The sequence below is a fragment of the Glarea lozoyensis genome (genome assembly GCF_000409485.1).
Source record: "Glarea lozoyensis ATCC 20868 chromosome Unknown GLAREA15, whole genome shotgun sequence".
In the NCBI taxonomy this organism is placed as follows: domain Eukaryota; kingdom Fungi; phylum Ascomycota; class Leotiomycetes; order Helotiales; family Helotiaceae; genus Glarea; species Glarea lozoyensis.
In genome coordinates, this window is record NW_007360989.1 from 124,123 (window position 1) to 151,219 (window position 27,097).

General features: G+C 44.6%; 10 protein-coding genes across 10 annotated transcripts; 5 read left to right on the top strand and 5 right to left on the bottom strand.

The window, feature by feature from the left end:
- Window positions 1-19: 19 nt before the first annotated feature.
- GLAREA_05854 (uncharacterized protein) lies at window positions 20-721 on the top strand (the record flags this gene model as incomplete). Its single annotated transcript, XM_008081268.1, has 1 exon — window positions 20-721. The coding sequence occupies one exon, from the start codon at window positions 20-22 to the stop codon at window positions 719-721; it is 702 nt and encodes a 233-aa protein (XP_008079459.1).
- Window positions 722-2,217: 1,496 nt separating this feature from the next.
- GLAREA_05855 (uncharacterized protein) lies at window positions 2,218-2,526 on the bottom strand (the record flags this gene model as incomplete). The annotated part of the gene is made up of 2 exons (XM_008081269.1): window positions 2,218-2,435; window positions 2,490-2,526. The coding sequence occupies 2 exons, from the start codon at window positions 2,524-2,526 to the stop codon at window positions 2,218-2,220; spliced, it is 255 nt and encodes an 84-aa protein (XP_008079460.1).
- A 2,094-nt stretch (window positions 2,527-4,620) lies between these two features.
- Window positions 4,621-5,707, bottom strand: GLAREA_05856 (uncharacterized protein; the record flags this gene model as incomplete). The annotated part of the gene is made up of 2 exons (XM_008081270.1): window positions 4,621-5,263; window positions 5,313-5,707. 2 exons carry the CDS (start codon window positions 5,705-5,707, stop codon window positions 4,621-4,623), a joined length of 1,038 nt encoding a protein of 345 aa, XP_008079461.1.
- A 998-nt stretch (window positions 5,708-6,705) lies between these two features.
- On the bottom strand, window positions 6,706-8,726 carry GLAREA_05857 (uncharacterized protein; the record flags this gene model as incomplete). Its single annotated transcript, XM_008081271.1, has 3 exons — window positions 6,706-6,771; window positions 6,912-8,006; window positions 8,202-8,726. 3 exons carry the CDS (start codon window positions 8,724-8,726, stop codon window positions 6,706-6,708), a joined length of 1,686 nt encoding a protein of 561 aa, XP_008079462.1.
- A 4,516-nt stretch (window positions 8,727-13,242) lies between these two features.
- Window positions 13,243-13,734, top strand: GLAREA_05858 (uncharacterized protein; the record flags this gene model as incomplete). The annotated part of the gene is made up of 1 exon (XM_008081272.1): window positions 13,243-13,734. The coding sequence occupies one exon, from the start codon at window positions 13,243-13,245 to the stop codon at window positions 13,732-13,734; it is 492 nt and encodes a 163-aa protein (XP_008079463.1).
- Window positions 13,735-14,997: 1,263 nt separating this feature from the next.
- GLAREA_05859 (uncharacterized protein) lies at window positions 14,998-15,339 on the bottom strand (the record flags this gene model as incomplete). The annotated part of the gene is made up of 1 exon (XM_008081273.1): window positions 14,998-15,339. One exon carries the CDS (start codon window positions 15,337-15,339, stop codon window positions 14,998-15,000), a length of 342 nt encoding a protein of 113 aa, XP_008079464.1.
- A 1,682-nt stretch (window positions 15,340-17,021) lies between these two features.
- On the top strand, window positions 17,022-18,543 carry GLAREA_05860 (WD40 repeat-like protein; the record flags this gene model as incomplete). Its single annotated transcript, XM_008081274.1, has 2 exons — window positions 17,022-17,136; window positions 17,192-18,543. 2 exons carry the CDS (start codon window positions 17,022-17,024, stop codon window positions 18,541-18,543), a joined length of 1,467 nt encoding a protein of 488 aa, XP_008079465.1.
- Window positions 18,544-19,154: 611 nt separating this feature from the next.
- On the top strand, window positions 19,155-19,953 carry GLAREA_05861 (uncharacterized protein; the record flags this gene model as incomplete). Its single annotated transcript, XM_008081275.1, has 3 exons — window positions 19,155-19,360; window positions 19,416-19,444; window positions 19,502-19,953. The coding sequence occupies 3 exons, from the start codon at window positions 19,155-19,157 to the stop codon at window positions 19,951-19,953; spliced, it is 687 nt and encodes a 228-aa protein (XP_008079466.1).
- Window positions 19,954-20,835: 882 nt separating this feature from the next.
- GLAREA_05862 (uncharacterized protein) lies at window positions 20,836-21,700 on the top strand (the record flags this gene model as incomplete). Its single annotated transcript, XM_008081276.1, has 2 exons — window positions 20,836-21,431; window positions 21,604-21,700. The coding sequence occupies 2 exons, from the start codon at window positions 20,836-20,838 to the stop codon at window positions 21,698-21,700; spliced, it is 693 nt and encodes a 230-aa protein (XP_008079467.1).
- A 649-nt stretch (window positions 21,701-22,349) lies between these two features.
- GLAREA_05863 (Ankyrin repeat-containing protein) lies at window positions 22,350-26,524 on the bottom strand (the record flags this gene model as incomplete). The annotated part of the gene is made up of 2 exons (XM_008081277.1): window positions 22,350-25,520; window positions 25,643-26,524. The coding sequence occupies 2 exons, from the start codon at window positions 26,522-26,524 to the stop codon at window positions 22,350-22,352; spliced, it is 4,053 nt and encodes a 1,350-aa protein (XP_008079468.1).
- Window positions 26,525-27,097: the final 573 nt, after the last annotated feature.

Genomic DNA, 27,097 nt, shown 5'->3' on the forward strand with positions numbered 1-27,097 from the left:
CTGTATCAACACAAAGACTATGTCTGAGTACAGGGCAGGAAGGTTTGTTGCTCTCCGTGAATTGTCCATTACGCAGGCCAAGAAGGAGATTGTGTTATTCAACGGCAAAGATCGATCACCAGAGGATATGAAGAATGACCTCTTGCTAAACAGCTCCCAAGAAATTCAAACACGAATTCTCTTCTCACTCCAGGAAGTTCTTGCTGCAATCATGCCCCAAGTACGGGAAGAGATGTGCCAATTTTCTCAGGGCAAAATTTATCCTGATGTGGCGCCTGCACTGTTTGCTGACACAATCTCTTTGCACATATGCAAAGTTTTCTTCGACCAGTGGTACACTGCTTTTCTAGGTGCTGGTGGCATAATTGAATTATGGATTGATGTAGCTGTAGTCGGCTGCTTCAAAGGGCCGACCGTACTGGACAAGACTGAACTTTATCTCAACGAATGGAGGAATGATCTAGAATCTTTCGAGAAATTCTACGACGACAAAGTCGAAGAGATCTTAAATACACCTGTTGGCATCGTGCGACAATATCTGCTACTTCAATTGGAGCCAGTACGCGAGCAACTAGTAACGCACAAACGCAAGTTAGTAGCCGCAGAGTTGCGCAGATCTATGGCCAAACAAGCTGCGAAGGATAAGGCATGGCCAGAGAGCGTATTGGAGGAGAAGGAAACGAAGCTTTTCAATGCCGTAGTAGCTAGTCAGACACAGTAGGCTGTACATCCTATCACCAGGATCGACTGCCGTGTCGGGTCAAATGAGCTGCAGGGAATGATGGCAGCTGATTTATCAACAGGCACTGCTTTTACAGACCGGGCAAAATGATTCAACGTTTTTAGGTATTTTGATATAACTTCACTTATTTACATGTCAGTATCTGAATGGCTATATAAGATGGACGACTCAAGCCCAGGGTTTTAAACGAATAAATAAGAGTCTCCTCTGTTACTTACTTGGCATCTGATATTTGAATATCTCCTTTGAGTCTATCAAGTCGTGCGAAATGAATAATCTTCTTACGAATCTGTCATGACGGTTTGTACGAAGTCTCCCCCTAAACCAGTCAGCTTGCAAACAACCTCCGAAAGAATCATATGATAAAGCTCCAATGATATGTGAACGATGACGCTTTAACATATGACACAAAGAAATAATTCTCATATTACTCAACACTTGACACCAAGAAGTGATTCCAACTTACCAACTATCCTTGATTTCAGTCGAAGTACTGTTGGCCCGAATCCCAGTAGTGACTTCACCATTCAAGCAAACCACCACAACTCAAACCCCAAACGACTACTCGCTCTGTTCATTGTCAACAATAAACGCCTGGTTGCACAACACAGTTCCAGGCTGTTATGCAAAAATCTAAGAGATTACTCCTATAAAGGAAAAGCTCAAATATTAGCGTTCATGTAGATGGCGCATGTATGGTACTCTACCCAATCTCTGACCCTGCATTGATCCAGCTAACAAGGATATCCTTCATTGTTTTCTCAGTAGTGATATGCGTACATTCATCTGTAGATCGTGAGGTCCCTTTGTCTATTTTGTTTTATGCGCTCACTTGACCTCTCCATAGGTGACATTGGTGAGAAGGCTTTTGAGTCTGTGGTGGCGGGAAGGTTTGTAAAGTGTACCCCCACGCAGTTGGAATGACGATGATCATGGGTCAACGTGGTTTCGCAGGAAACATGTTTTCTAGCTGAAAATTGTTGGATGAGCCTTTTTGAGGCGGATACTGTGATGTGTTATGATAAACATCAGGCAATCTGAGCAGATGTTATCACGTCGCGATGTTGAATGGGCCGACACTCACAGGTGACTAACCCCACGTAATGTCGTCCAGTCAACTCAACTGTCTCCTAGATGCAAGATCAGAAATGGAATCATGTCATCGCATCAATCTCACAAAAGTGCGATATATGACGAACAGAAGTTTGTATACGTTTTCATTAATAATCCTCCTACAAATCATGCTGCCCCGCAGATGAGATGCAGCCAGACACACAAACACATCTCCCGAGATCTCCGAGCCCATCCCCTCGTGATCAAACGCCAATAGAAGTATTCCCATCCAAAAGTGCCACCCAGATAGACCATCCGTAAACAGTTCCTCAACACATCAAACTCCATCACCCAAACGTGCTATGTCGCTAAAACTCCATGTTGATGTCCAGACCGGCTGATTGAAAGAGCATGCCAGATTCTTAGTTGTTGCGCGCTCTGAGGAGGAAGAGGCGGCGCTCTTCGTCGGTGACGTTTGGTTGGACATTGCCTGCTGGTCTGGAGACAGCGGCGGTCAGAGGGAGGAATCCGGTAGAGGTGGAGGAGATGGAGGAGGCATCATCACGTGGAGTGTGAGTGAGTTCGAGCCATCCGTCGCTGCTGTAGCCGGAGGTGACTGAGGAAGTGGTGGAGGAGCGGTCTGTTGATGAATTAGTATGTAATAGTAGAATGAAATTGATATGTGAAAAATTACTCAATCTTGGGGCTTGGAATTCTTGCTGGGAAGACATTTTGATCGGTAGTTTTTTGAGTGGAAGATTTTTGGAAGGATTGATAGGTAATTGACTTTTGATAGTGCTGATTGTTGATTGTGCTGGAGTGATGATGAGAAGAATGAAGAGTGGAAGGGTTCCTCTGAATCTATTTATCCCCAAAGGATGCGCATCTGCAGTTGCAGTCACTGCATCTCGTTGTGGACAACCCCCACCCACCAAACCACCCACACGTTCACAAACTCTTGGTGTTGAGTGACCTGCTACAGCGCCACCTCAGTGCGCCCGCAAAAGATTAACATGCACGCCCGGCCAAGAGTAATCGACACAGTGCAGCCTACGCGTCAACCCGCACCCCGCCTCCAATTGTTACCAGAACTTGGACGCTTTCGACACATTTTGATACTGCGATCTAGCAGATCCCTTCTCAGCCAAGAAGCCAAGTAGATGCGGAAACTTCGGTCCATATGCCGAGTCACGGCAGTCAAGGCGACTAAAACCTCTCTGGCAGAAGATCTTGTTTGAGCCAAGAGAACGTGCGTGAATCCCGCTCATCTCGTTGGCGAAACTAGATGCTTGCAACAGAAAAGATCAAGATGGCAAAGATCGTTTGTGATATGTCGTTGACTTGAAGACTGTACCGCAGCAACATGCGGACTACTGTACTACCAAAGGTCGGTGAGTAAGGTCGATCCCTTTTAGAGGCTAGCTAGGGAGGAGTTCCTTCTTTATTGGAAGCTTGCAGCGGGAATCATGCACCTTGTCAGATGACATTGTATTTCGAAGCATCTCCTACTTCCGTGATTGGCGTGCAAAAAATAACTGGATTTTGACGAGCTGCTGAATTGCAGCTTCGTTCGAGGTTGGTCGCTCTGATGGGGATGGGGGGTGCTTGATGCAGCTGCAGGGCCACGGCCTAGTTCATCCATCGCACAGACATTAAGCTAAGACCTCCACATTGTCATTAGTATAGGCAGTTATTGGCGGCCTCCGTCGCGATGATGGATCCAGCGGTTTCATTTCAGCTCTTTGATTTGTTCCAGAAGGTTGACTAGAAAGAACAGTATGCAAGTGGCAGTAAACTTCCACTTTGTGTGTCCCTTTCAGTGGACGATTTCAAGGAAATTTGTAGGCGACATAAGCCATGCATCGGGTTATTGTACCAAATATGCACAACACTAGGTATAAACTTGTTGTACGTGATGCAATACAGTAACGATGAAGTTATTGTAGTCCTCGCTTAGCGACGGGAAGGGGGGAGATCTACTCGTAGGTGCGCTTCTGAGGTGGTATATGTGGGGTGACCGGACAATTGACTTTGTGCTATGCTTGGTAATTGCTTGGAATGTTTAGCCAAGAGATGATAGTGACAATCGGGTAGTGCTCGAACGTCGACTCGTGGCAGCGACACCTGAAAAGTTTCAATATTCCATGGCGTGGCAGTTGACAATTAAAACGGGGTCCATTTTGGAGTCTTGGAAGGATATATTTCGAATCTAGACCAAGCGACACAAAATCATAAGCCCACAGTGGGTTTGAGGAAGCAAGCGCGTTTGTCTTGCAGAAAAGATCCACAAAGTCCGCCGATTAGAGGAAAAGGCAGATGTTGAGACTCGAGTTGTCCTGAATCAACACTTGAGTTGGTGTTCTTCAAAAGTTCAATCAAGGTGACCTAACCTTCTTCTGTGCTTCGGGATTGTCTGATTTGTATCACCTGCTGGTGGTAATAAGACATACGAATAACACGTCTTTCTTGGCAGAAAAACATGGGTACCGTCTTCGCGGTATTCGACGTGGTTCTATGATGATGTCCGGGCTTGCTCGCAGTTCTGTATATCATAGCATCATATCTTCATCAGCGGTTGATGCAACGCCAGATCTCTAGTCCATCGCACTACACTGCTTTCTTTCGCATTAGAAAAAGCGTGAGAATTCCCCATTGTCTCAGAGCCGCTTGCAACTGTCCTTGACCCCGAGATTTTGAGGTTTTGATTACAGTCGTGCCAATTGTGTCGATGGTCACGATCTAATCATCTCGGCCGCGTAGCTCTTACTCGGACCGAAATTCAAGTTGGAAAATGTTCGGAACGCACCATTCGCAGATTCTGGTAATTATTGCCCTCGGTTTCGACGTCGAGCTAATTCCGCAACGTAATCGACGCCGCATTTTATGAGTAGCCAAGGCAACCCCAGAATGCACTTGAGAATGGTAATATCAGGTTCCCTAACAAATCGATGCTCAATGAATGCCGGGCCACCACCAGAGACGTATACATCAGCGATAAGTTCTTCTTCCGCATGGGATCTTCGCACCATCGTGTACGAAACGCCTGGTCTCTCGACCGCCATTTCTGGCCAAGCTTGTCTCTCCGGGACATGAGGCAGCTCTAAAACGAAGACACCATCCACTGTGATATTTGCTAGCGGACTAAGAAGGGCTTCTTCCATAATCTTGGAAGGTGAATAAGACAACCATATCTTCAACTCTGTTAACCCTTGCATGCATTCGAGAACGGAACAAATTTCGCCCCAATTGTCTTCGAGCGTAGAAGACTTCTCGGTGAGCTTAAAGGTTTTCTTGGAAGGCTGTATTCTAGATGAGCGTAATGGCCAGACAACCACCCAGTTTAGATTCAACCTCTTCAGCATGTTGAGCATACTTTTTGGGGTGCGTGTCAAGAAAAGGTATGCCGTTCCAAAATTAAGAATGTTAAAGGTGAAATATGAATGCGCCAATTCCACAGAGATTGCGTATCTGATCCTGTGAGTCAGCAAAAGATCAGTACATCTTTCAAATCGCTTACATTATTTTACAAGTGTGCAGGAGTCGTCTCCTGTAAGTACGAAGAGTATCACCAGTCTTAAGATAAGGGAGCCCAAGCCCGTAGTAGGTACAGTTCCTCATATGTTGTTGCCAGATTGCTGTTGCACTTTGTGTTGATACATCGTGACTTGAGACACTACATGGAGACATGGAGAGCCGATCCCTTTGAGACTTCCCTTTGGAGTCATATGAGACGTGCTTTGGTCTGAGGATATGGATTGTCGAAAAGCGGGACCAGGAGCTGTAAAGCACATATTTGTAAATGATGACTTGAATTTCAAGTGGGAGAGAGGTAAGATAGTCTCGTCCAGGCACGCTAGAATGTTTGTCACGATTCTGCCCGGCCTTGGGCTGTTTTTTGGCTGCCAAAGACATGTTGCTCATATCTCTGCTTCGGTTTCAGTCGTACTGCTGCAAACGGACCGAGCAGGTTCAAAGCTTGAGAGGAAGATCGTGATTGTCGTCGAAAGGAAACATTGCGATTTCGTGTTGGAGAGATTGGTCAGATAAAGTCACAGTCTTGAATTTGCGGCTGTGCCGAAGAACTTTGGGATTCCGATGATGAAAGAGGAAGGCAGATGCGGGAAGATATCCCGAAGACTTGGCAGGAGGTTGCTTTGTTCACGTGATAAGAAGATTGTTCAATAGTTACCACTTCTGGGAATGGCATGGTATTTCAAAAAAAACTGAGTGTTAATGTTTTAAGAAGATAAAAGACAAGGGAATTTCTAACCCGAAGCCTAAGAAGTAAAAAGGGTTTGATAATATAGAAAACTAAATATAACGCTTAATTATATAATATGCTATACATTACGTAAATCAAACTTTCTTATACGATTTTTTACAAAAAGAAAAAAGATAATACTTTTGTACAAGCTCGTCCATGGGAGACAAAGTCCTCCTAACCTTTCTATTCGAGGTCTAGATAAACTAACTACTCTCGAGCGACGAGTCTTGAAGTAGGATTGCAACTCGTTTTCGTAAAAGACAACATATCGTAGATTGCCGAGACTCGAGAGTAAAACAAAGAGGACACAACAAACAAGGATTATCCAAAGAAAGAAATACGTCAATGATTACTTATTCTTTTCTACTTTTAATAAATATGACATTCATGTATTCTATCCTGGTACTGAAATGACATTTCAGGACACAAGTACTCTTACGTACAGATACTTTACAAATGTATCTGACAACAACGTGCTATTACCCCGGCAATAAGAAGATATTTCGTCTTCCCCCAGTGAATCATCCCCTAACCCTAGCTTCGACTCGTATCTGCCAAATGAATGTTACCTGAATCAGATTCTATATCATCAAAGAGAAAACGACGCCCTCTCCCCAAGAACCCCATCCCAATCATAACAGGCCATTCAAGAAATACTAGCTTTCGGGGCCATAATAGTTCTCTCCACATCACTAAGAGAGTTTTCGACCCCCTGATAATCGCTTGTGAAAAGTTAGCTGTGGCCTTGATAGAACACCTGCTGACTATTTTAATCCAGTTCTCAATCCACTTAACAAAGTAGCTGGAAATACACAGGATAGCCAGCAATACTGTAGTCGTAATAAAGCCTACAAAGTGAATATTGGTATAACTCATATGAGCAAAGAGTACCCGGTCACAAAGTGTTTCATGTCCCGCCAAGGTGTTTTGGTAAAAGGGAGCGTTATAATATTTCCGTTTGATGTCGATAAGTGCTCCATGTTGGACCTGTAACATCGTCTTTTCAATCCCTTTTAAGAGCCATTCTTTGACTTCTCCTCTCCAATCTGTAGTCAAGGTCTGACCCATCGGATGTCCTTCCCACTTTACCTCCAATGGATCAGGCAATGTGAAGGGAACATTCTTATTATGAAACATCCAAGGGGTTCGCTGTAGAAAGTATTCATGGACTGATAACTCTTCTGTGAGCATTCTGGAAACCCAAACGTCCTCGATAGTGCTTATGTCTTGCTCCTTTTTCAGCTCCTCCTCAACTTCATCAAGCCTTTCTGATAGTGTTCCCCAGGATGTACAGAAATGCGATGCTGCTACGCAGTATTGAAAACTCTCCAGACAGCCAAGTGCGGTTGCTTCTTGGTCGGGGAGATAGTACGTAGGTCCCAAAAGAATTTTGTGTGGGACGTGAGAGGAGAACAGTGGATCATCGTTTGTATAAGTATATACTGCGGGACCGGCTCGATGGACTGCTAGAAATATCTTTCCCTTTAGGCTTTGTAATTTCTCGTCAACAACCTCCTCTGTGGGGTATGCACCGAATGTAGTAAGGTTAGGTCCTCCCGGTGGTCCTCTACCAGTAAACGTATCAAGCGCAGAAAATTGTGGTAGTATGGTGAGGTCGTATGGCCATCGTTCTCCGCGCATGCGTGTGCTAAGGTCTTCATTCGTGGTAAGGTTAGGGTTGTTTATTGTACGTAACGTTATTCCCAGCTTCCGGTCGGCAACTTCGAAAAATCTATCTCTAACGGCAACAGAAATCACTGTTTCGCTTCCAGAGCCATTTTTCAAGTGAAGGAATGTGTCAAGGAAAATAGGAGCGCAGGTAAGCCGATGGTTGATCGTAATTCTTGATCTTGAATTGACTCTCATCTCGTTTGGCGTAATACCCCTATGTGATATTTCGTATGCCAAAGTATTGTTATGACATGTGTGTTCCGCGAACATACATGTCTGAAGATTGTTAGCGACAATTTGTCGTTTTGGGAGGTGATACTGCTGTTCGCATCCAAAGTATGCTATAGGACAGCTTTTCAAGTCTCGCTCTGTTGCGGTCCTCAGACTTAGATAATGACTGTATACAGAATCTGCATCGGATATATTGTCAGATAGCGGATATATACATGTGTCCGCCATTTTAGATCTCACAAGAGCTGATCCAGTTGCACCTTGCGAAAGAAGTACAGGCATGGCAACGCTTAAAAATATAAACAGAGCTATGTTCAAGAAAGCGACGATCCCGAAAAGTGGTGATATTACTGAGCAATCAGGAGTGCCAGGTCTGCTATGCCGCTCCTGGGAGATTCGCGATGTACATGTTTCGATGATTCGGGTTCGAAGTCTATGAGTATGATACTCGACAAAAGGTAGAACATCTGTAATCGCTCTTCCTTGGGAGATATCTTCGAGTGCGTCGTCACTGACGCCATTGTCGTCAAGCCTCACCGATCTTTTTCTTAGAAGAATTAGATAGCGTAAGATAGTCCATGATCTGGATTGCGAGAAGGCAACCAAAACGGTAAAACAACCTAGGACAATAATTGCATCACTATTACGAAGGGTCCAAACCCAACGTCCAGGTCTTGTTTCACTATATTTCTCCCACAGACCCGTCAATACGGTTGGAGAGGAAGGAAATCGATCAGGAAAATAATCAGGATAAGGCTGATTCATAGTTCTGTCCTTGAGAAGCGGTTTGGCGGGGATTTCGGTACGAAATTGTATCGAGGACAGAGGATGAATGAAAAAGTGGTCTCGAGAAAAAGATTCTATAATGTACGACGTTGAAAGAAAGTATACAGAATTTTGATGAGCCCTGGAAGGCTAAGCGACACATGGAATGTAGGTTCTATAACGTACCATATGACATTTCAACGCGACTGACTACCAAGACCGCAGATCTTAAAAAAGCTTGTGCGACTACTTTTGAAACATTTTTTGATTAGCAGAGTATCACCCGAGAGGCAGTGCATGCAGACCGCGAGACAAAAATAATCTCAGCAATCAATTTGAATGAAACCAAGTACTTGTTTTCTAGAATCGGTCCCGAACAGCACCTAACTTGTCCGGCTGTCGTGATAGTGTGAATGCACATGCAATGGCAGAACATACTCCGCAGTCTGATCCTGGGAAGTAACATAGTCAAACGTCTAAAAATACGACATTCTAAATCTATCAAAACCACACTTGAAGTGCAAAGCCACTGTAGGCAAAAAAGTTTTCTGATAGTCCTAGAGTATGGGATGATGGCTAGAGCAATGGCGGCAACGTTACGCGAATACAATCACTTGAGAGAGTCAACACTTCGGTGGGAACCATGTTGGGGTAACAGCCTTACCCGTGGACATCCTGTCGCTACTGTAACATGCTTCAACCCCTCCCCTCGCTTGGTATCGGCACTTGCCAAATACGTTCATACGCCGATGAAGAATCGCACATATTAAGTGTCACACAGCTTGAGACTCACGCCGAACCAATCGGCTTTCTTTCCGCCTATTAAGGCTGTATGTGCTGACCGCTAAAAACCATGCAATCTAAGAACATCAACCAATTGCATCCAACAAGAGAGCTGACGGTGGCCGTTCCCTTAGTCTATGCGGGCATATTAAATTTCCTTTTACGTCGTCTTAGCACACTCTCTGCCTAAGACCCGAGTTTTATACTCAGCTATACTATTGTGATTTACATTACGTCAAGGACCTTTTTTATTCTCCCAGTAAGAATAACTATAACCTCACTAACATTTATCATCTAATAGGAAAAAAATTATAGTATTTAACGTCTTTAGCTTTAAGCGCCGTAAAAGGAAAGTTAATGCATGGACGCAGAGCTTGTCCAAATGATCTAGAGCAGTTATTTGACCATTGAGTGGAATGTGTGATAGAGAGGGTGGATGTTGTATGTGTAATGCAAAGAAATCCCAAATTGGAAATATCTCGAAATACCACTGTGCTGAAGTATTTTTAAATCCACGATTAAATTCAGTATTCATTGCATTCATCCTAGTGATCAACAGGGGAAAGTCATCATCACCCATTAATTAGCCCGTACCCTGCCCAATCCAGATTTTGTTTCCTTCCACTCATCATTTCCTAATAGAACACCTCATCCCAAATTTACATCTCGACACAATGAGTTGAGATTATTAACATTGACAAATCCATTTGCACCATCAAGGCACATCTTGTGAAGTGTTTGGACTTGTCATTTCATAGTCAGGGGCTCAAGCGAGGTCCGCGAATCACATATCTTTTATTCAAAAGACCGACGAACATATAAATGCTATGGAAAATAAAGCGACTTATCTCGTGGCTCTATACTACCATAGTAACTAATACGTTTCTAAGAAAGCATATCTGAAAGCCAAGAGTTCAAAAATTTGGCTAATATTTACTATACTATATCCGCGATTGTGACGAATAACCCTATCCTCTGGATTAACAATAGCGCCTCCCTACCTATTATTCTCGCTGAAAGTCAAGAACTCTTGTTATCCTCGACATACACGTCAAATAAAAGAGCTTGTGCTGGCATCAGGTTTCGAGTTACTTCGATTGACGTGAGTTGGTTTCATTCTTGAATGTTCTGCTTGTCGAATGGGTGAAATTCGTTTCATTTGCCACACTGAATGTCTTGGATCGAGACGAAAATGCTAAGATATGTCGTATTCCACAATAGGGTCTTATTCTTTGAGAAGTACTTGTGCGCCAACATAACAGTTCCACGACTATTGCCCAGTTTGACCCTACAATTTTCGGAGCCTAACAATGTTAAAAGGCATCAACCTGAAGTTTCTGCTGTGCGGAGCTGTTACATTAAGTCTCGCTACCAGCATTAGTGTTCCCTTACCTTTACCTTCTAGTTCCTACCCGAGACCTTCCGGCGCAAAGCTGGTTTTTGGATTATAAATATTATCCACGAAACGTCCCTGTGCGTACGGCACCTTTAAGAGAAGAAACATTCAAATGTATGTTGATCGCCTTGAATAATATCTCCATCGTATTTCACACGACAGTAAACCTCTCGTGATCGCCGTGTGTATCGAATGGACTCTTGAGGTTATCCCACAACTCCATCTCGTTTTTGGCCCTAAATCCATCGGGTGTCTTGTATCGCCAGGCAGATTTCCTTGTGACAGCCATACCAAGTCGCTCGTAGACTAATGATTATGTTAGCCGTTGCAGTACCATGATAACCCCACTCACTGTGAGCCGCTTTTAAGGACGCCTACGCAGTCGAGTCAGCCTCAGGAAAGTAACATCAATACGGCCTGAGTCTAGGTTCTCGTGGCTATCATCAACATATCCAATTCTAGGTTGCATTGGCCGTAACACTGAGATTTGGTGTCTTCAGGGTCATAGACTAATTCAGTCAATGCTCCTTGGGACAAGTGCACCTTGTGCACAGTTTGATTCGACCGATTCCTTCTCCAGGAAAAACATCCTTGTAAGACTGGGCCCTTGACTTTGATCTCGTTTAGCTTGGCTATGTCAACGACCTTTTGCTCGTGCGATACAAGCTGTATATATCGGGTAAGAATTCTTACTTCTGGCGAGCAATAATACAATGAAGTGGAATACGCGATACGTCATTCGACCGCAGCCCAAGACCAAGTCAGTGCCGAATATTCTTTGGGCTTGAATATACGGTGCCATCACGGCTGTCACGAATCCACAGAAGATCTTCCATCAAAGACTGGCTTCAGAGACCAGCCATGTCGGTTGAGCCAGATATATATTTCCGGAAGTAACTAGCAACTCTAAGGAGCGTGGGAAGCTTGCCAGATTGTTGTGTCAGGCGCATCGCAGAATATCTTTCGACCAGCTTCCACCTCGTTATTACGATGTAATCCTTTCCCCTTCTCACTTAGAGTCTCGAGGATGTCTCTTTAGCTTAAGATCCGAAAGTTATATACGAGCTACATTCATACAGGGTATTATTTTGACACTCTCAAATAAGCTCATGGGACCCGAGATGCAATATCCTTGGCGACAAGATACGTTCCTGGAAGACTCAGCCTCGCGCAAGGATCGGAAAGAGAAGGAATTTAGCATACGTAGCTTCGGTATCTTGAGGATTATAAAATTTGGAGCGGAACAATATTCGGGTTTGTTACGCATTGGGTGACATATTAACGGATTGCTCGTAAGATTTCCAACAGCGCCATTATCTTACCCATACCATCCATCTCTTCCGATAGAACGTATATCTGAAAGGTTGAATTACTAAGAGCAACACTCTTTTAAGACAGGCAGTGTATTTTGTTTGCCTTTCCTGGTGGTCTATTTCCGGGTGGAAGCTGATGGGTCATCACCTCAAGATCATTGTCGAGCCATGTCTAGGATTACAAACTCTTCGTGGGGCACAGAAAGACTATTCGGCCCTACTGCCTAAAAGTTATGAGGCGGTAATGCAAAAGTCACCAAGAAAGATGAAAAATCGAATAGACATTCGTTGTGACGTTCTTGCTATTGGAAACAACATAGATGACGCATTGTCACATCAAATGTACGTGCGAATGCTAGCTCTATCACCAACTTCAAACAACTGGAGCTGAGCCGTTTAGTATACCTTGCCAGCTCGTAGATCTCACCTATAATCCTTCAGCACACCGGATGTTGTACCTTATGGTGACATAATCTCGCCTCTCAACCTGAAAACTGTTGTTTTGACGAGGTAAAGCGCATTAGATATCACAACCCTCTGTCATCATTTCATCGCATTATTGTCATCCAAAACTTCCAAACAAATATGAGCTAACTAGTGATACGCTATAGTGATACGCTATACGTTTGCTGCATTGTAGGAACGTTAAAAGGGCTTTACTAGATTACAGACATGAGGGATGTACAAGTCTATTTTAGCACCCGAGCCGTAGTAAAACTTCATCATATCTGGCCGAGAGGTCTCCAGGCTCGTCCAATTGGACATTATGTAGGAAATAGGAGCATGTGGAGAAATTAATGAGGGTGTGAAATATCACTGGTTCACCAACTTCGGCTATCGTTGAGGCAACGTCATACTCATTTAGCAACATCAAGCTCCAGCTTCATACCAAAGATCTCTGATTACCGAAACGATCTATCGTAAAAGACCCCTGGAGATATTCCTTTTCTTCGTAATTAATTGTGTATACTCACCTAAAATCTATCGTGGCCATCGTTATCTCATAACTTCCTCATTGAACAAGATGGCGGGCGTACTTGATGGTCTTTCGAACAGCTCACCACCTTCCAATCCTAACGATAGCATTCTTAACGAGGACGAAGCTCCTGGGAAATCTACCCCACATTTGGTAGAACAAGTGAAGGCATCGGTCGATAGATTGAACGCTGAGATCGCTGCCCAGGCTCGAGATGCAGAAAACTCAAAAGCTGAACCTGAAGCTACGCACTCAAATTATCAGAATACTCAAAAGCCCGTTTATGATGGGCCGTGGGTCTCTCGACCTATAAAGAGAGTAGTCTCTGCGGACCAAGGTTCTCAGCCATCCAGTGGGCTATCGAAAATAAACTCAGAAAAGCTTTACGATCCAGCCAGCCCCGACTTCGATGCAATCACCGAGTGTGAAACTATCCTGGCAAAGGAGCGAGCAGTTACTTTAGAAAAGCGCAAGAGAGCGAGCGAAAGCAGTGAGCTCGCTTCCGTTGAAGACAGAAGCGTACACAATAGTAGCGGATAAATGGAACGAGAAGTTCAATAATGCGAGGTGTGGTGAGAAGCCACTGAGTTTGCCATATATGTTGAGAGATTGAATGGTGATGTAGTCGGGGATCAGGAGAGGCTTATTAGGTAATGACTAGTCAGCAGGCTGTACATGAGTTTAGCGTGGTCAATGTTTTGACTACTCAAGGATCAATAAGCATTCAATTCGAAGATTTGTAAACCAGATTGCAGTTATTTTCTGATGAACTTCAAGAAATTCATCCCATTGAAGTTTACGTTGAAGCTTATGACAAGGCGAAGGTGATAGACAGCTTTGATATGCCATAAATGCGACATAATACACTCTCATAGTAATCAGTTTAATGTACTCGTTTTTACGACTAGAACTACAGTTAAACCATTCAAGTCTTGAGAAGCATAGAACTTTTGCAATCAAATACACGCAAGCAATTGTTAAACTGTGTCTTTGTCGTGTCAAAAAGCTGCCCTAGTCTATGCTTTTCTCAATTTTGAGCGTTGTGTTTTCATTCAGATGTACTGGAAATATCTACAATATACCTCTTTTTTATACTTAAATCGACTTGTCAATCTTTTCATTCATAGACGACTAGTACTCTCTACTTTAAACCTTTGCTACAAGATGATTTCTTAATTAAAGTTTTAAGAAACGTGTTTAAAGAAGACTAGTACTCTATTTTAAAGTTTTCCTACAAGATGATTTTTTAATCAAAGTTTAATGTAAGAAAAGTGTTCCATAATCCACAAATCTACCTAATATACAAATCAAGTCACGCAAGACGTTGTGCTTTCTGCGATTCTCTAGGAGAAGAATGGATGAGTTAGAAATTGCATAATAGATACATGCACTAGAAGCAACGACATATCAGAAAGTTTCATTACGTCTTTGCGGCTTACATCAGTAGTTATATCATATTTTGAGCAATACGGGGGGCCGAGTTGCCGCAAAACATCGCGATGAAGAGACGGACTTCAAAAGTATATGTTATCTGATCGGCATTTGTGAAAGCTATCAATACAGAGGTTGATTAACTCTTTCATCAAGAAGAAATGTATTAAGCGGAACTTGTACACAAGTTGAAGAGAAATTATTCAGAGGTGTTGAGTTCTAAAACAGCTGTTGGGTTCTAAAACAGCTAAGTCACATCTGACCGTGAGTACATTTTTCGGAAAAGTATACACAATAATCTTGCTCCGAAGCTCCTCCACATATCATCAACTCCCACCCCAAACAACAGACCATCCCACTTCCCCTCTCCCCCTAAATATTCCCATCCGCCAACATAGCACCTCCCCACCCTCCCTTCTGCAAATCATTGGTCCTCGCCCCATCACCACCCCTAACCATCTCATTCCTCTTCGCAATCCTCGCCTGCCGTTCTTTCTCCTCTTTTTCCGTTCTAGAAATATCAAGCTTGTCTTCATCCCATTTATCCTTCAATTCATGCGCTAGCTTCGAGGATTTGGTGCCTGGAGGACCGTCGAACATGGCGGAGAGAACTTTTTCACCGAGTGATTGTTTTTTTGGTGGGGATTTTGGGGAGGGGATGAGGGGTTTGAGGTCGGAGGTTGAGGATTGGGGGGTTGGTGTTGGGTTTGACATGTTGAAGGGGGTTTGGTTGGGAAGTGATTTGGTTGCTACGTAGAGTTTTGTTCATTTTCTTTGAGATGAATCATTTCCAAGACTATTCAGGAATTGGCGCATTTATAAATGGCTACAGAAGGAATGCCGACGTCTTCAAGTTCTCGAAGTGACGTAGTAAGCTGGTTCGAAGTGTGGTAACTGTTGGTGGCGGGGTAGTGAAATTGCCCAAAGTTGATAAAGATCTACAACAGTAAAAGTAAGCATCTTTCTTCTCGTACTTAAGGCCTCAGAATTCTGCCTTCTTCTTCTGACGAGCTATACCGTTTACTGCAAAGAACGAACTTCACATGAGATCAAGAGTATTGCCAAATTCCATAATTTAAACTACATTTCCAGATTGGCTTTCCGAGTGTGCATCGCTAACGGGGGGTTCCTGGCAAAAGTACTTCGTATGTCAGACACATTGTAAGTAAATCATCTGAGTTGATCTGCTTCGCACTCGGAAATGTAGGGCTGCAACAAGCTTTTGCCCAGCCCTCGCCCAGTAATAATCTGCGTCGCCGCATTTGAAGTAGGTAACACCCATGATCTGCAAAAAAGGACCCTTCAATGCTGCTGACGGATTGCTTAGCGAGTCTAAGCCTCTGAGAGGAAGGACGAAACCAACACCTGGTTGCTACGAAACTTTTAGGACTTGGAGGTAAGTCTGCGATATTCCCGCAAATTATGATTGAATCGACATATCAACAACATCAGTTGAGCGTTTAAGCTTCGTATTTGGCTTGCTAAAGACAAATGACAAAAGAATTTTGGGAAATATAGAATCTAGTTATGTCTTGAATGGAACAAGGAACTTCTTTGGGCCAAAAGGGTCTTTGAAAACAACTCCACTTCGTTCTGGAAGGAAACAATTAGAGTCATGACTCACTATCACACATAACTGAGCGCCTGCTATAGCTACTCTCACAACTTCAAATGAACTGCACTGTATGCAGTCCGCTGGAAATTTCCATCACTCTCAGTAAAACGGTCCTCGTCAGCCGTGGCTGAGCAGCAACACTGGCAGATTGATTCCAATTGTCAGATCATAGTTTCAGCTCTGCTCAATATATCCTGTCAAAGGTGTAGTCCAAGCTGATTTAATGAACGCTAAGTTTAGACCGGGTAAAGCTCTGTTGGAATTTGGTGGCTGTTGAGCTATGCTGTCATTCTGCTAACAATCGTGTAGCTCGCTACCTTCTGAGAGGTAGAGCATGAGATTAAAGTCATTGCATTCCAACAGCAAGCAGTTTATCAAACATATTTCCCGCGATCAATAGCTATCTCGGCACCTGGACTTGGAGAGAATACAAGTCGGAACAGGTTCAGTGTTGATTTCGAAGAATGGAAGCTTCCTTCGGAGCATGTTCGAAGTGTATAAGCTAGCCAATTCCAAATTACTATGATCTGACGCGTGATTTCTTGATGTGAGGTACGAGAAAGTGTAAAGCGTTCAATTCTCAGAAAGAAAGAAGGTGTAATGCGACTTGAAAAGGGGGGAAGATTTCAAGCACAAGTGCGGAAGCGGAAGAACATTATTCCGCCCCACTAAAATTATTTCCTGGTCGAATTTCTTTGCGACAACCAAGATAGCTTTAGGATCACCATCGTTTGAATTTTCAAGCCGGTCACTTGCCGCATAATCACACAAATACTGCGACATGGAAGATTCCATTGCGACAGCGACCGGCCATGGCCAGGTTCAGGTATATTTCAGTACCAATTCCCCAGATATTGAATTGCCGGAAGAGAAGAGACAACTGCGTGTACCAACAGGTATGTCATATATGCAAAGCCTCTTGAAATTCTAGTACTTACTAACCTTTCCTAGATGTTCGAAGATATGGCTTGTCTCAGATTCTAAACTCAGAGTCTATGCTGGACACATCGGCGCCAATTCCATTCGACTTTCTCATTAACGGCACCTTTCTGAGAACCACGATCGACGAATACCTGGTTGCAAACGGATTGTCCTCAGAAACGACGCTGAATCTGCAATACGTGCGAAGTTTAATACCTCCGTTATACGAGGCGAGTTTCGAACACGACGATTGGGTCAGTTGCGTAGATGTGCTGTCGGGAAGCTCTGCGGCGGGGAAGTGGAGTGGGAAAACCGTCTCTGCAGGCCAAGAACGAATTCTATCAGGATCTTATGACGGATTGTTGAGGATATGGAATAAATCTGGACAGGTCATTGCGACTTCAACTTCATCTAGTGCAGGCGGACATACCTCGAGTATCAAATCAGCGAAGTTCATTTCTTCAACCCAAATTGCTTCTGCTGGACTGGATCGCACTGTTAGAATATGGAAGTACTCGGAGGTAGAGGATGGGTTCTCCGGAGAGCTGAAACCGACACTAGAACTATATGGGCACAAGGCTGGAATCGACTCAATCGACGTACATGGCCCTTCAAGCAGGATCTTGACAGCATCAACTGATGGGATGATTGGGTTATGGACGACACAAAAGGCTTCGGCGCCTGCTGTGAACACGTCTTTACTAAACTCGGGACCAACGGCAAAGAGAAGGAAACTAACAACATCCACTTCTACCACTCAGCGAGGTCCTCTATCACTCATATCGTCGCACACAGCACCAGTATCAGCAGTGATATTTAATCCATTAGATGCAACTGTGGGTTACTCAGCTTCACATGACCACACCATACGTACATTCGATCTTGCGACATCGACGGTTGTAGACACCCGAACAACTTCCCATCCGTTACTTTCACTGTCAGCGCTTCCCGGAATTTCAACACAACTACTAGCAGCTGGAACAAGTGCTCGACACATCACTCTTCTCGACCCTAGGATATCGGCATCTTCAACCCAGGTCATGACACTTCGTGGACATACAAATAAGATTGTCTCCCTTTCACCTGATCCAGAAAGTAACTACGGCCTAGTATCAGGAAGTCATGATGGTACGTGTAGGGTTTGGGATTTGAGAAGCTCAAGACAGGGGACGAAAGATGAAGGTAATGGCTTGGTTGGAGAAGCCGTTTACGTTGTGGAGAGAGATAGTCAGAAAGATCAAGCCAAGCGGCCAGTCGGTGGTGAGGGCATCAAGGTATTTGGTGTCAGCTGGGATAAGGATGTTGGTATTGTCAGTGCTGGTGAGGATAAGATGGTTCAGATAAATAGGGGCCGTGGTGTTACAAGAGCCGAAAACTCATGATGAGATGAAGAATTGGAAAAAGGATACCCATTGTGTTTCTCATGTCTTTCAAGTGATGACAATTGAGTTGATCTATCCATCTTTCGTTTTACTGCTTATGGAAAATAGCGCTATGCACAGCTGTGGACTAATTCCTACTAGACTCAACTAGGAGTTGAGTGAATACTGAAAAGTTGTGGCCGACCTGTTTACCTGATCGGATACATATTCACCATCGATCGAAATATAAAATCCCGACCTCGAACAGCCTACACCATGACCACGGCTCCAAACAAGCATTCCCAATCCGTCCAACGCGTCCGTCGACAATGGCAAAACTTCGACCCGAACGAAGAAGAGAAATTTACATACGAATAGATCGAAGGAAAGTAATAACCAAGTACCCCAGACGTCCAAGCCTCTGCCTCACAACCTTCAGGGGATTCATCAAAACAGCAACGTCCACACAAATCAACAACCTGATCCATCTAATCGCAACCTCCCCTCCGCGCCACCAATCCTCAGATTTCTTAGTTGCTCTCACATACCCCCTCCTGCCCTGGAGAGTGAAAGAATGGCGGCGCACGTACACAAGATTCTTCCCAGAAATAATAGATCCCCTAACGAAGAGGATGGAACGTGGATTCAGACTGGGCGATCTACCGCCGGAAATACGCGTGATTATATTGGGATTTGCGGATCTCGAATGGAAGACGAGGAAAAGGCATCCTTTCGCAATGGTAGCGCGGACGATGCCGCCGCTGATCGAGGCGCTGAGGGGGTGGTGGAAGAGAGATGTGTATTTTGAGGCACTCAAGATCTTCTATGAACGTGCGGTGTATGTTTATGAGAGTAATTCGCCGTATAAGCTTCATGTGAGCTACGACGTGCAGTCTTCCATTCGAAAAGCAAGGTATAAAATGTACGTATCGAACCCTCGAGACAACCGAACCTCCTTTTTTACTGATCGATCGACCAGCTCGAGATCAAAATTGGTTCCGCAAAATCAGTGCAAGAACCGGCAAACCTCGCTCCCGACGCTCGCCCGTCCTCCCCTCGCTCGAAGAATTGCACATCTCCCCCAACCCCCGCGACTACGCCGACCACCCTAACCTTTTCGCCGCCGACATCTTCCTCCACTTCCTGGCTGGTACGCGACTCAAGCGGCTGCAGGTCGACATGTATTTTCCTACCGTGAAATGTCGTGCTCGTAGGACGTGTTTGTACTGCAAGATCTCCACGCGACAGCACTTAGAAAATGTTCACGTGGGCTTTGTTCGGAAATGTAGCTTGGCGGAGGGCGTGCGGAGTTTTACGAGGAAATCGGGGATCGTGGAGGGGAACTCGACGCTCGAAGTTTATTCGTGGATATGGACTGCGAAGGAGGGGGAGAGAATGGATTGGGAGAAGGCCAGGATGGCGCTGGGTTGATGATGAGATGGCGCGGTGTAAGTCTGGATTGAAAAATAGGTGCTTGCTGCAAATAAATGTCAGAAGTCCTTGAGATGTTCAAATACTCAAATTGGCAACTAGTTGGGTATGACTATCGGATTCTTTCACCATGTTCAGTGTGTTATTGCGCATTTCTGCTTCACAGACATTGACACAACCATCAACCTCCAGAAACAAACCATCGAGAGACAGCTATAGATCGACGTTGTAGTCGATGCTAATTAGAACTGTTATGCCAAGTTTAGGATTCTAGGTTAGCTACGATCTTGTACACCAAATCCCTGATTTGTCGTAAAAATTGTCGAATCCTTAGTATCCGCAAGCCAGTCGATCAATTTTTGGCTCGTGAAATTAGTATAAGATGTTAATCTCTCGTTTCATAGTATTGTGAAAAAGTAGTAGTGTTCTAGGCACAAAACTTTTGAATTACTTAATTCTCTTTATCCCCATGAGAATCGCTAAGAATACATTCTAACAACTAGGTACTTGTTATACAATTGTTATACCTTGAGTCTTCTAACTTACTTTATTGTTACATTATCTAGTAACATGAGTTGTCAAGTTGTCGTTTACAAGTAATTAGATTAAGAGGAACTTAAATCCGTGAGATCAGGCTCGAATTTACGGATTCCATAAGAAGTTGAATGAATTCCGGATGACCTAGATTCGTGAAATCGGTAGTAGGAAACTTTTGATTATTACCAACTAACCTTGGTAATAGTGAATTGGACTTAGTGAATATATTTTAAGATAATCCCCGATTCCATACTACTAAACACAAATTCCTAAATCTCAAACTTCCAACACTACAGCCATATCTCCACCTCAACCGCTATAATCCCTCTACCACCTCCCTCAAAAATGGCCAAAATCCGTCCTCCGCCAAAACGCCCACGTCCAACAAGAAACCCCCGAATCAAAATAACCAGAAGCCCTAACCGTTCAAGACTACATCTGTCAACTCTCAACGGCTTCCTAAAAACCTCCACAACCGCTCAGACCAACAACCTAATCCACCTCATCTCCACGTTCCCTCGATCTACCCTTCCGATCGACTCAAGATACTACCTCCCACCATGGCGAACGCGGCGACCAAAACAACGACGACGGCGATGCAGAATCTACCACCACTTTCCTCCGTTACCCATTCCTCCCAGGGAGAAGCCAGAGGGGTTTAGACTAGGCGATCTACCACCCGAGCTGTGTATTCTGATTTTCAACTTCGCGGATTTAGAATGGACGACGCGAGAACCGCAGACTGCAGCAATGACAGTCCCGCGTACTATGCCACCGCTGATCATAGCTCTCCGGGCATGGCGACGACACGATTTATATTTCGAGGCTTTAAAGCTATTCTACGCGAGCGCAGTTTATGTATTTGAATTCAACTCCCCCTGGTCCATCGACAAAATGAGTTTCAACGCCCTCGACACAATCCGAAAAGCACGCTACATACTGTAAGTGATCTTCGCCTTACCTATCCCGACCGCTTATCTGACAAACACAGATCGCACTCGGAAAGCCATCGGGGGAACAAGAGTCTTCCACTATCATGTTCTCTGCCCATCCTCCCAAAGCTAGAGGAACTACATCTCTCACCTGACATCCGCGATTTCACTGACCACAAAGGGATCTTCTTGATCGCCGGCGCTTTCCCCTACTACCTGCGCAACAAGCGGCTGAAGAGATTGCGGGTGGACTTCTATGCTCCGACGAGGAGATGTGAGAACCCGCGGTGTCCGTACTGTGTGCTGCCGACGTCGATGATATTGGAGCGTATCAATCTTCAGCTCATTAAGTACTATAGCTTGGCCACGGGAGTAGGGAGGTCGAGCAGGGCGTCAGGGGTTTGTAAGGGGGATGCGTCGGTGGAGGTTTATTCGTGGTTTTGGGAGGCGGAGGGGGGAGGGAGGATGGTTTGGGATAGGGCGATGGATGCGGTGCCTCCGGGTTAGATTAGTGTGTTAGGTGTAGGTTTGTAGGTATTTACATGTTAATTTTGTACAATAACTAAAAGTTCTGAAATAAATCTAAAACAGACGAGTCTATCTGAAAACTATAATACACGTCACGTGCTGAAGCTCATAATATGTTTTTCCATTAACGCTCTACTAGGGACCAATATATCGGGAAGCTAAGTGTGTTTAACAATAAGGGCGAGACGGAGAATGATTTATTGGATATACGTTCTCAATTACGAACTTCCTTACACGTTGGACGTAGCTTGTCAATAGATAACATAAGTACGACTTCTTGACTCGTATCCTTCACGGTGCCAAAAACCGACCTCGACCTCTAAGATAATATATATATCACTAGTCCATCGCCGCATTTTTAAGGCCAGCCAGTTGTTTGCCCCTAGTATTACTGTTTCCTCACTGTAAGATCCGCAACTTGTGTGCTTGCAGCAGCTCTGCAATGGCCTTATTTCCATCAGGGCCATCTCGTTCCGCCCACTGGAGTGCCGTAAGACCATCGCTATCTTCGAAATTAGTGTTGACTTCCTTTGTATCCAGTAGTAAGATCACTATTTTCAAAAAATGGCATTTCGTCGCAGTCAAAAGTGGAGTGTCACCATGCCGGTTTTTCGCATTGAGATCTGCTTTACCGGAGCTAAGCAGCAACATCACCATGTTCTCAGAGCCTAACGTGATAGCTTGGAAGATCGGGGTATCGCCATTCCGATTTCTCGTATTAAGATCTGCTTTTCCTGTTGCAAGCAGTAACTCTACTATCTCTAATTTCTCGAACATTATTGCAATTGACAGCGGAGTGTTGCCGAGGGTATTCTCCACGTTAACATCCTCGCAGTCAGTTTCAAGTAACGACCGGGCAAGATCCACATGGCCAATCTTGGCCGCGTACACTAGCGCTGTATAGCCTTCAATTTCTTTGGCGTTGTTATAGTTCTCGTCACTGGCCAGTAACAGCTTTAGGATAGCTTTGTTGTCATTCTTAGCCGCGTACGCTAGCGCTTTATAGCCTTCGTCGTCCTGGGCGTCAATACAATTGCCGTCACTCGCGAGTAACAGCTCTACAAGAGCTTTGTTGTCATTCTTAGACGCATATACCAGTGCTGTATAGCCATCGTCATTTTTGGCCCTTATGTCAAGGCCCTCACTCACAAATAATAACTCTGCATCGGCTTCATGGTCATTCCGAGCCGCCAGTATGATCGGGGTATTACCACGATTGTCTGTTGAGTTGACATCGACCTCACTCCGTTCAAGGAGGAGTTTTATTATCATAGTATTTCCAACCCGAGATGCCCAAGCGAGCGCAGTATCGCCATGGCTGTCTCTTGAGTCAACTTGGACCTCGCTCCGTCTAAGGACGAGTTTTAATATTGTAGTCATGCCTAGATGAGATTTCCATGACAGTGCGGTATTACCACTATCATCTATCGAATTAATATCGGCTTCACTTCGTGTAAGGAGGCGTTCTGCTATTGAAATGTCCCCTCGTTGAACCGCCCACATAAGCGGCGTATTACCACAATTATCTGTCGAGTTGACGTCGAGCTCACTTCGCGTAAGAAGGAGTTCTACAACTGTAGTTTTCCCTTTTCGTACTGCCCAAGCGAGGGATGATCGGCCCTTCGCATCCTTCAAATTGATGTCGATTGCACAGGGTGGAGGCATATTTTGTTCTCCCTCGCCGTGATCAAATGTGGTTCCTTCTATGTTTAGCAGTGATTTTATGACTACTGCGTAGCCCTTCCTAGCTGCCCAGCACAGCGAGGTTTGGATTATTTCGGTATCAACTTCGTTTCTTTCAAGGCACTGCTTCCAATATAGAGTCAAAAGTAGCTCGCTACCGCACTGGGCCAAATAAAACAGGAGTCCTTTTCGTCGCGAAAATTTAAGGTGGCGCCCAAGACTAGTCCATCCAAACCTGTATTGGCAATATTTATCCCAGAGTTCGCGGACTGTTGGCGATGAAGTCAGACTTGCGGCTAAAATTTTTACAAGTGCCTTGGTGGCATCAAAACTAGCGGTAGCCAATGAAGCAAGAATTGGAGCGCCGTAACGTCCACCTTCAATATCAAAGCAGGACTCCCTTCTAGAATGGATTTGAATCAGGTCAGCCAGGTTTCTTTCAGCGAGGATGTAAAGCAGAGTAGTCGGATGTTGGTATAAACGAGTTGGAACCGTCTCAAGAAGATTGCTGAGATATATCCACTGTTGAAGAGGGAAAGAGGCGAGAAAATCTTCTTGCATTATGGCGTATTGATGTGCCCTGCTGGAGTGTTTGAGGATATTAAAAAGAGAGTATTTGAGGAGCGGGAACCTTGAAGTAATATTTTCCCGCGTCGTCGGTGAACCTTCTACCGTCAACAGTGGCACAGGGTCTGGCAGATCAATGTTTTGGTTGAACGCAATGTCCAGCTGAGCCAAACAGCAATTTTTCAAAAGTTCATGGCTCCTTCCCACAAAGTTATCGGAAACCTCAGACCACTGAGCATTATATCTGCCCATGAGAAAGTCTCTGACGGACTCATGAATGAAGTGGACTTCGGCAGCACGCGTGACTTCTGCTAATCCTTTAGAGTAGCTTCTGAGCAGAGTTTTTAATTGATCCAAATCCACATCGTCCGGATCCCAATCAATTAAGGCTTTGTTATTAACACAAAGCTGAATTGCAGAATAAAGTTCCTGGGCCTGAAGCGGACGGGTCGCAAAGAGGATCCATTTAAGACAAGCATCCAAATATTCAACATTTGCTTCATCTCGTTTCAAAATCATCTCGAACAATCGGCTCAGTTCCGGCGGTATCTTTTTGAGGCGCTCATGCATCTTCTTGGTGGACATGACGCTTTCTGGATATTCAGAGTTGAGAATATCAAGCACTAATACAACCCAAAGGAAAATCCCAGAAGATTTCTCGAGGATTTCGGAGCGCAGCGATTCGGCTTGCTTGGACTTGCCTATCCGAAGTCTTGACTGAATATACTGCTTGATATCTTCTGTGTGGCCAGTTTCCGTTTCGAGGGTGACTTCGATGCCCTTTTGAATGACTACAATTGGATAATGTCGACTGGAAAAGCAAATATTTAGAGTGACCTTAGCCTCCTGTGCACAATCACAGAGCTCTTCAAAATAGCAGACCATACCTGCAGTTTCTCTTGTGTCGCATTCATCCAGCGCGTCAACAAATATGGTCAAAGACCGAGTACCAAGCTTCTTCACGGCAAGAGCCAGTGTCCGTTTCGATGCTTCTTCATTCCATCCATTCCGTTGGATACCCCTTGCTCCATCTTTCGTCATCCATTCTAAACTGTCTTCCAAATCCGTCACCTTTTGGAACAACTGGTGAAGAAGCGAGCGATACAAACCTGTTGTCGATCTCTCCTCGATAACGCCCCATGCCAGAAAGAAAAATGAGATGGTGATCTTCGAACTATCATAACTTGCACTAGCCTTGGCATCTTCAAAAAGGAACTTCATAATCGTTGATTTCCCTGTCCCTGGGTGACCCTGAAGCCAAAGAAAACCTCCGTGGTCTTGCTGTTGTGCTGTATCCTGCCAGGAACGGTATTCCGGAGTCTAAAAAACCAGTCGCAGGTCTTGCCCTGAGCAGCTGACAAGCTTGTCAATCGCTCGTCAATTTTATCAAAGTAAAGTAGGTCTATAAGTGATTTTCGGGTACTTGAGTCAATATTTTTTACGAGAGTTCGAGGTTTGGGCGGCAATTCATGACCATAATTGCGTTGAGGTCGAGTGCCAGAGGCCTGCGATTGTGAAGTCTTTAGCCGTTTCGGACCTGTAAGAAAGGCCTGGGAGACTTCGTCTTGATAATGCTTTGTTCCATGCTTACAAACTTCTTCCGACAGTCGACGAAACGCATTTTGTTGTCCTTCTCCATAAATTAAGGGCATATGGACGTCAAAAATGCCCAACAGGGAATACACTTTATCTTCGTCACGCTTGGTCTGACGTTTTTCTGTCCACGACAGCCGTTCTACCACACTGAAAGCAGAAGGCGCAGTTCCTTGAAGAGCTGATGTCAAAATACCCGTTACCTCATGGATCTGACGCTCTAATGACCGCTTGTCACCCAGTCGCCTACCGTTCGAGCAAAAGAACTCAACGGATATTGGTGCAATGAGTTCCTGAAGTGTCCAGCCACGGGTAAACCATCGACTTCGCCGAAAAGCTAGTTCCCATGGTGGTGGGGACCCGTCGACTAATTCATCGTGGTCTCCCGTTTGAACGTCTGATAGGAACACGTAACATTTTGCAGAGTTCCTGTACCAGCGAAACATAGAGGTGATAGCTTCTTGAAGCTCGGGACCATCTGATTTGTTGATACAGCACGTATCTATCCAGAAATATCTTAAGCTGTGGCGGCTGGCCTGTTCTGCACAAAACCGGATCTTAACATAACCGGGCTTGTTTTGACCAGTACCATCCAAAATATCACTTAATGTGACCTCATCTATATCTTGGCCCCAAGTATGCGAAAGTATAGCGTATGGAGGGATTTCATCGTAATATACTTTTGTGAGGCTGAAGTTGCCTTCGCTGTTACGCTCTAGGAAGCGTGGCATCGCAAAGGCGTTGACCTTAGTAACATCTTGGCAATGACAGGAAGATATCACATAGAGGCATTGTTGAATCGCTGCGAAGTAAAGAGGATGTTTGGCGATGCGACAGATATGTTGTTGCACGGGGCTGGGACTGTGAGGTTCATTAATGCCTTGCACGTGTAACGTCGGGCGGAAGCCGTGGCACGTGACTATGGTCTTAAGGGGAGCCTGTAGATTATCACTATCTCACAACCCATCAGATTTGTTACAAAGACGCAACAAGCAAAGCAAAAACACAATGGCATCAAAGTGGAGCAAAATCTATCATATCATTTCATCTCATCTCGCCTCCCTCCACCTCAATCCTCCTGCCACCATGTTTCTCCCCCCCAGAGTCTATTATACACACCTAGCAACCTCCTATATAGAGCCAAGGGAATCACCATTTTAAGCAGAGCCAAAGAAACCATCACTATATCATATCGTACCAAGCAAAGCTATAGCCCCAACCCCAAACCTGAATCCACAACACCAGTCCCTCCCAGCCCAGCCTAAAAACCGTGGCATGTACCTGTCCCCCATGTCTCTTATACC